At 33.7% G+C, this 8,645-nt stretch overlaps 1 protein-coding gene across 1 annotated transcript; it reads right to left on the bottom strand.

Moving 5' to 3' along the window:
• Positions 1-1,315: 1,315 nt before the first annotated feature.
• Positions 1,316-3,639, bottom strand: LOC111033030 (exonuclease 3'-5' domain-containing protein 2). The gene is made up of 8 exons (XM_022313587.1): positions 3,313-3,639; positions 3,093-3,249; positions 2,703-3,014; positions 2,390-2,640; positions 2,117-2,313; positions 1,898-2,043; positions 1,638-1,822; positions 1,316-1,574 (listed from the first exon to the last, which is right to left on the bottom strand). The coding sequence occupies exons 1-8, from the start codon at positions 3,456-3,458 to the stop codon at positions 1,409-1,411; spliced, it is 1,560 nt and encodes a 519-aa protein (XP_022169279.1). The 5' UTR covers positions 3,459-3,639; the 3' UTR covers positions 1,316-1,408.
• Between the last annotated feature and the right edge of the window lie 5,006 nt (positions 3,640-8,645).

Raw genomic sequence — 8,645 nt, 5'->3', positions numbered from 1 at the left:
TTAACATGGAAAATCTTTAAAAATGTTGTATACTTATTACAACATAGTTAGTATAACATAAATACACAATACCATTTAATAATTAAAAATATGCAAAAATACATATACCATGTTTTTGGTAAAAGTGTAAGTTTGCTCTAAATGTACTAAGTCACAAAGATGATATATTAAGCACTAGGTAGTGGATACTACAGCAATATATTTCTTCGAGAATTCTATGTGTAATAAGCTAATAAATAAAGAAATTGAACAGCGGCAATAAATTTCTCTTAAGGTACGGTTTCCCTGCAACGTCTGGACGCATCACCTTCATCACATCATACAATATCCAAATGACAAATCGTCCTTTTAAAGATTTTTAAATTTAATGTAATTTATTTGAATATAAAAGATACTAAAATATCATTGTTATGATAATAAAAATATAATTTATAAGTTTGAAAAAAATGATGAAAACTGAAGAAAATAACCATTTGTAGGAAATGATAATATTTACGGTTATTTGTTTTTGAATTACAACAAAATAAGAAAAGTCTATTTTGTCAAAACTAATTTTGCCTAAAAATTCTTGTTTTCCCTTAATTTTGTTTTTGTTTTCCCTTATGCATATTAAAACTGCTATAAATAGTAAAAATAATATATAAATTATAAAGATACTGCATGACACATTAGGATAAGCCCAACACCCTTACCACCTAAAAAATGTTTTGTGCTGAAAAAGATGGTAAGAATGTGTAATAAAAATAATGCTTCATTATAAATTTAATTTTAAAATTTTTAATAAACAATCTGATATTGTTTTTAATCAAAGTTGAGTTACACCATATGCAATGATTATAATGTAATCAATGGTGATACTTTCAAAGAAAAAATAAGATGTGGTTCATAAAATGAAGGATCGTCCTACTGAAGGAAATTAAGACTTATCTAGAATTATTTGGTTGTTTAAGTAGATAGGTAAATTTTTATGTTATGATCAGGCAATTAAAAAAAAAAAGTGGGGGCAAGGGGTATAAATATAATAATCAAATCATTTAATTTGGTGTATGATACAAGTGTACTATTTATCATTCAATTTTAACTTACCTACGCAATATTGTAGTTCAAATTATGTAGTCACGTTTTAAACTCATCTAAGCTTATATTATACAATATTTGTAGTGAACAAGAATTTTTTTTTTATAAAAATAAAAAACAATTAATTAGTCATATAATATTAGAGGGGAGAGCTCACAGGAAAAACAAGAGTTGGTATGAAAAGAAGCTTTAAATATTTTCTGTTTTCCTTGTATATAAAATACATTTTATATTAACATAAACTGGATAACAAATTATAATGTAAAAGAATACGTTTTAAATATTTTTACATTTTAATTATTAACATTATTTTCAGTTTTGTGTTATTATTTTACCCATCATAATTAACTGACCATAGAAGAGGTAAATGTTTTGGTTTCATTGTGTCGAGGAAATGCTGTCGCCACATTGTCTTTAATTCATTTATTGCGTCTTTTTCCAAAAAATGTTTTACTACTTTTTCTGCTGCACTGTTATGTTGACAGCCATTTTCATACCTTCAAGCAGTATCAACTAATGAAGTACATGAAAAAAATTAAACTATTATAAGACCAACTTACTTTAAGGATTTGATGGTGAGTAAAGTTTCAAGAAATGTATCAAACACTCGATCCGGTTTCATATTATATGTTTCTGCAATTTCTAGTCTCAATTCATTTGCTACTTTATCTGGCAATGAATGTCGAGATTTTAAAAGCGTTTTAGCAAGACTTTTTGATCTCATGATTTTTACATATGCTGGAATCTAAAATAAATATATTGAATTTTGAATATTATTTTTTAGTATTTGAAGACAACTTTTGATTCAATAAAAAATTACTTTTTGGTTTTCATTAGGATTTAGCTCTTTAATTTGACACATATTAAATAGTTTTTTACGTATTGTGAAATCAAAGGCATTTGATTTGATATGACACCAATAACATAATAGCAATGTATCGTGAGGTATATGGGTTTTGTGTACAGCTAAAATGAACATTTACTCAGTCATGTAAGATTAATATGAAAACTAAAAATATAATTTGAATACTTTACATACTTGGCATATGTCGAATAAATTCTTTTGGTATGATACTTTTCTTACGGAAATATTCAGAGCGACCACAAACTGTGCATATATTTTCTCTGGGAAGAACGGAAAAATTATCTTTTCTATTTTTTAAGTCGGCAGAGAAGTTGAGCCTTATAGTTTTTGGATCATCATTGACCAATTTGGCTAAACCCTGAGATATGTACCTACATATAACAAAGCAACATATTTAAATAACTACTGTATACAATAACTTATAATAATAATTATTGCTTTACTTACCAATCGACTTTTTTATGACTACAAGTTGACATTACAGTTCCATCAACATTTTCCATCAAACAATTATCATACACTTTAGCAGATTTTATTGTTGAAGTTGAAAATAAACGAACATTAGATTTTGATTTATATTTAGTGTTTCCATTAGTTCGAACATTCTGATACGGAAGATCTTTATAATCTGAATATATTTCAGAGAAATTATCCCATTTTTGTTTGTCTGTTAAAAATAACCAGTTCCACCATGACATCTATTTAAAATTAACATACATACATTCGCTGGTTTAAATACACATAGTACAGCATAAATTACTTTTTTATTTCTCAGTTGTTCAAAAATCTTGACAGCTACATAAGCATCCAATGCAGCATAGTCAGTTTGTCGATCATTTAATTCTTCAGCTTCCCAATCACTAGCTCGAACATGCCAATCCTTATCTAATTCACATCCCAGCAATTTATACGCAAGAGCTGCCAAACTTCTTTCTTCTAAACAAGATTCTTTAGCTAAATATCTTAAATCAATGCATCCAGATACATTGATATTGTAATCACTCATCAGTAAATGAGCATCATCCAAAATAGCAACACCAACTTTAATTATATTTGAGTTGCTTAAAATGTCCTATAGCAAGTATTCAAAAGTAATGTCCAATTAGGTATAGCGAGGAATATTAATTTTATTGTGTAATATTATACCTACAGATAAAGACGAAGGAATAGTTTTAATCTTTGACAATCTAATCAAAGCACACATTCCATTGTTGTCAGCAATTTGTAACAACGCCACAGGTCGACGTAATCCATTTTGTGTCACCCACTCACAATCTAGTCCTAAAATCGGCAAGTACGTGGATGATCTAAAAAGGAGATTTTTTTAAATAAATAGGTAATGCAATTAGTTAAGTAATGATAAGACTTACTTTTCAAATTTCACAGCTATTTGTTCACATTGTTCAACTGTCTCTACAATATCAATTTGTTTAGCACGTAATTTCATGTATGACTTAAGTAATGGCACTTTGGTAATTATTTTGATCATCATTAATTTGAATACAGAAAATAACATTTTTGCCGTAACATTGCCAGTAAAATTTGATTTAATAAAAATTGAAGAATTAGGATTTAGGATTTGCTTTGTTTATTGCTGAAATCCATAGCAGACTTATAGGCAATAGGTATATTATATTAAGTATTTAAGTCTAAGCTGAAATCTGAATACCGATATCAATTAGGTATCAATATTTTTAACGGTTATCATACACATGTCTTTTGATTTGATAGTAGGTATATGATCATATCACGGACATAATATAGATGGCCGTGGATCATAATAATATTATGTAGTCACCACGTAGAGTAATGTAAAAAAAAAACCACCTAGAATAAATCTATTCTGTTTTAAATTTTTAATACTCTAATAATACTCTTATACTCTATTGATCTATGAGTCACCGTTATAGAGTATGGTAGTCACGACTCACAATAAGTGACCAGTCCTTTCCAATCACCAATCACCATGGAAGACAGTCGTGGTAGTCGTTACTTCTGTAGGTATCCTATCTACAGCCATCAGCCGTGGTTTTTATCGTACTCCCCATTGTTGTATGGATCTGTATTGCGTGGACATTATTAAGGCTAGCCCTTATACAACTTACAAGAGTCACAAGACATGAATATTACAAAATATATTTTTTGTAGCCAATGCTGAACGTTTGAATGCCTGACGCCTGTTGAAGCGTGGGAAAATGACCTTTTTCTGTCCAGAGGACAGTGAATTATGATTTTCAGCCCAAGGGGGGAAGCGGAAAAGTTACTACCCAATCACATTAATATACCTACCTATTTTACATGACTACATGAACGATGGACGTACCTGTCTATAAGTTTTGGCTAATAGATCAAATACTAGGTAGTAGGTGGGTCACTCATTCCATCTCAAGGGTAGGCGGACAGTCCACGCTGCATGCGCTGCCCTTGTATGTGTTGGACATTGCGGAGCACACTCTGTCCCTCTGTCCTAACTGCTGGGAGAGGCTCGGAGTAGAGTCGTCCTCCACGACTGGTATGCCTGACATTTTACGCTGGCCAGTATTCGAGGGGTGAGGACCTACCTGTGACCTGTCAAGTGTCAATCTTACCGAGAGCGACGATTCTTCAACAAAACGATAGAGGAGACTTAAGGATGACACTTGATGAAGTTAAGGAGAGGGTTGGGTAGGGTGCTGAAGGACGAGCTTAATACTGGATTCAAGAGCGGCCGGTTAGGCCGACTTGTAAAGATATCAGGCACGGTCAGCCTAAGTGGTCGGCTGACATCGGATTGGCGCCAAAAAGCTAATTGTTCATCTATTGTGAGGGTTTGTAAGTCGAGACATTTTCCACCCACCTTTCTTTTAGTGTACACTTTTGTCTCTACTGCCATATTTCAAATTTCAATAATCAATACTTCGTGTGAATCAAGTCTTGTAAAAACAGTTCAATTCCCATGTAGCGATACCAACACGAACCAAAGAAAAACGTGGATTTCTCAGCCCGCGCTGGTCTAGGAAAGCATGAAACAGTTTGGCGAATTTAGATATTTAATTACTAATTATTGTCGTGGCGTCGTACCTACCGATAAAGTGAGAAAGACAAGAGCTATATGGATTACAGCCTACAGGATTAGATATCGTATTTACATTTTACCGTAACATTGTAGGGTAAATACTAAATAGCTTAGTTCCTCCACTAGTCAAACAGTTATGTTGAATGAATAAATTGAGATTATAATATTCAATTGTTCAACTGTTGGTATTGTATTTATTCAGACTGTTTTGATTATTCACTAAGAATTTTGAATTTTTATTATTTATATTACAGGAACAAAATAATACTCTTATTAATTGGTATTAATTATATGCTGTACTTAAATTCTTATACGTTTCTATTTAATATTTAATAATAAATATAGGTAGGTACTAGGTAGTAATTATTAGTATACCGTACAGTAAATAATAATTGAGTGTTTCGAAATTATATTGCATTAGGTACACTTTCGTCTTTGAATACCTGTTTACCAAACCATAAACATTTTTAAGATGTTGTAAGAGTATTTTTTTTTTTTTTTTAATTGATCCTGAGCCCGGCTATTGTGGCCATTAGCTATTAGTAGGTACTGTAGGTTTTTGTATTGATGGTTTGTAGGTTTTTGGAACGGTAGGGGGAACACGTGTGTGTTTGTTTTGGCAGAATTTCGAATGGGGCACCCGTAGGTTTCTGCCATGCCCCGGGGGTGGGGGATGGCAGCACTTGCTCTCCGGTCACCGCGACTTGTCCGGAGAAAAATGCCGCCCGGTGGCCGAGGATCGAACCGCGACCGGCTGCGTCGCAGCGGAAGAGTCAGACCACTCGGTCACCTCGTCCCCCTGTAAGAGTATTGTAATCGTAATGCACTAACAAATAAAAATTAAATACGTTCCTATACGGTATATCTATAGTCCTATAGAATCTATAGAATAGATTATATAGGGCTAAGGCATAGGCTATAGCTTAAAGGTTAAGTAAGAAAAAAAATTGGGCCACTTCAACTATTTAACTATTAACTATTAAGAAATGTACTTATTTACCTATAGTTACATATGCATCTAATCTATAGACATTAGACTGCTGTGCATAATTTATTAATGTATGAATACTAGATAATGCTATAAATAAATAATACTTTAATTTATAAATTCAATTTTAAAGTAGGTAGTTGTTAGGACAGATTTTTCAATAAAATCACAAATTTACCTACAGTTACAGTTTACACAAAACAAATTGACTGAACAATACCTACAGGTATTTTACTATTATGGACTATAGTAAATGTATCTTTATTTTTTAAGAATTTATTTTCTATTTTTCTTTATATTGTATTATGGCAGAATTAAAGAAGATTTAATAATTTTTTAGATCGTTCTCGTGTATTTGTGTTAGGTAATTACAAGTTATAACCTCCTACGTGTATACAACTATTTATATAAATACAAATATAACAATACAATGTTTGCGTGGGTGTGTAACGATCCATAGCAAAAAAATACATCTCAGGGATCTGAAAATTTGGACGTAGGTAATACTATACACGAGAGGATGTGTACCTCGAGACTCAAAGCCAATGTTTTAAATTTTGCATTTTATAGAGGGTCAGGAGTCTCAGCAGTCGCCTGGGATTTGTTGACACACGAAAATCAAATATTTTTTGTTTTTATAGGATTAAATAAAATGAAACAGTTATTAGATGATTAGACATAATTTTAGACCTGTATTTTATATTCGATCAAAACAACCCAAATACCTGTGTTGAAAATGTGTGTAGACGTGTAGTACTACAGTTTATTAATGAAGTTTAAGAAGGAGCAAATCACGGGCAATGGGCATTTAATTTATTCTCAGGATCAGCCGGTAAACAATATACAAAAATGTGACTTCGTGCAATTCAAGTACACAAACATACAATACTAGTCTATCGCGCTTATCCAAATGTATAATAATTATTATAAATTAATACCTAACTAATAACGATAATAATAATTAATATCCACCTATTTTAGTATTATGTATACATAAGATACAAAATATACAACATTACAGTATAATATATTGCATATTTGCATTAGGTACTACATATTATTTTATACCGCAGTAAGATTATTATTATTATTATGATAATACGATATGAATCGCGCTCGGCCGCCCGGCGTCGCCGTGACGACGGGATGGGTTCAACTGTTGCGCCAGCCGCCAGGGCTTATCGCTATTGCGACGGCGGCGGGCGGTCACGTGCGTTTCGCCATGAATTGGACTGTTGGAGGCCGAGAACACGCCGAAATTTCGCCATTCCCAGTGGCGGCGGCGGCGACTGACGTGACGTTTTCGCTTGTCGCTCGGTCTAGTTTCAAAAAACAAAAATATATACAATTCTGATACCTCTCTCCAGTCCGCCGTACATATAATATTTCCCATTTTCCCACTCGTCGCACTCACCACGCGCTCCCATTAAACACACACGACGTCACACGTATATACAGTATTATAATTTATAATACAGAAATGTATAATGTTCATATACGTACGAGTGCGTGTATATGGGTGTGCGTGTGTATCGCTTTGTCGTTGTGTACGAACGCAGACTTAGCGACGGGAGCTATGCATACGACTCACGAGTATAATACGAGAGCCGAGAGGTTGCACAATATAATAATAATAATAATATTATTTCGTATATATCGTACGTTGGTTTCACGTCAACATTCCCGTCGCAGCCGCCGGCATTCCGAGCATTCCTCGACATACATATACATATTATAATACGAGGCGGAGCTCGCGCCGCAACAACACATTTTAAAATATATATATATATATAGTGTACGAACGTCCGGACGACGACGATCCGAGCGAGCCATCGGCCGTCCGAGTGCATAATAATAATAAAAATAATAATAATAATAAATAATAATCGTAATACCGTGGAGGTACACGCCGCACACGCTTGTAGCGGATCGGCCGCGAGATCCGGTTCTTTAGAGCCGCGCGACGAACTGAAAGAAATATTATTGGTGGGTATTGCATTGGAAGTATACTTCCATATAAGATGATAATATTACTATTATTATCATTATAAAATATCGTAATTTGTAACACACATGGTATTATACCCAAACCCTGCAACCCATAGAGTGTCGGTGATTTAGGGTCAAAGGGTTGTCCGGGAGGTGTCTTTAGTTTCATTGTTAAAAGTTTTAAGGTTTAGGACTTTTAGGTGCAATATACTAATACGGTTGGTACAAGGTAGTTCCCGTCCTTTACTGCAGACGAATGAAACGCCCAGATGGGCCAGATGAGATCTGGAAATATAATTACGTCTTCGGGTAGGTAGTTAGTAAAATACGATTACGCGTACACCTTACTACCTCACGTCTCTACCAAAAAAAAAAAAAATATGTACAATGTTTATGTTTTATTTACATTTTTCTACCACCCGGTCCCCTAAGTGTGGGTGGTTTTTAAAAAAAAGACTGTTTACCGTTTTGGTTTTTAAGAAAAAGAAATTACAAAGTGTGCGTCTCCTTGTCAAAAATTGTCTAACTCCCGTTCGAGGTCCGGGACTTGGAGGCGACACCGACGCTGCGGGTACGTGCACGCCGCACGGGGCAACGCACACGCACACGCACACGGCGCTCACACACACACACACACACATACACACACACCACACACACACACACACACA

Source organism: Myzus persicae, unplaced genomic scaffold (genome assembly GCF_001856785.1).
Source record: "Myzus persicae strain clone G006 unplaced genomic scaffold, MPER_G0061.0, whole genome shotgun sequence".
NCBI lineage: Eukaryota > Metazoa > Arthropoda > Insecta > Hemiptera > Aphididae > Myzus > Myzus persicae.
Note: the sequence above shows the minus strand (reverse complement) of the source record. Positions and strands in the feature narration are given on the sequence as shown.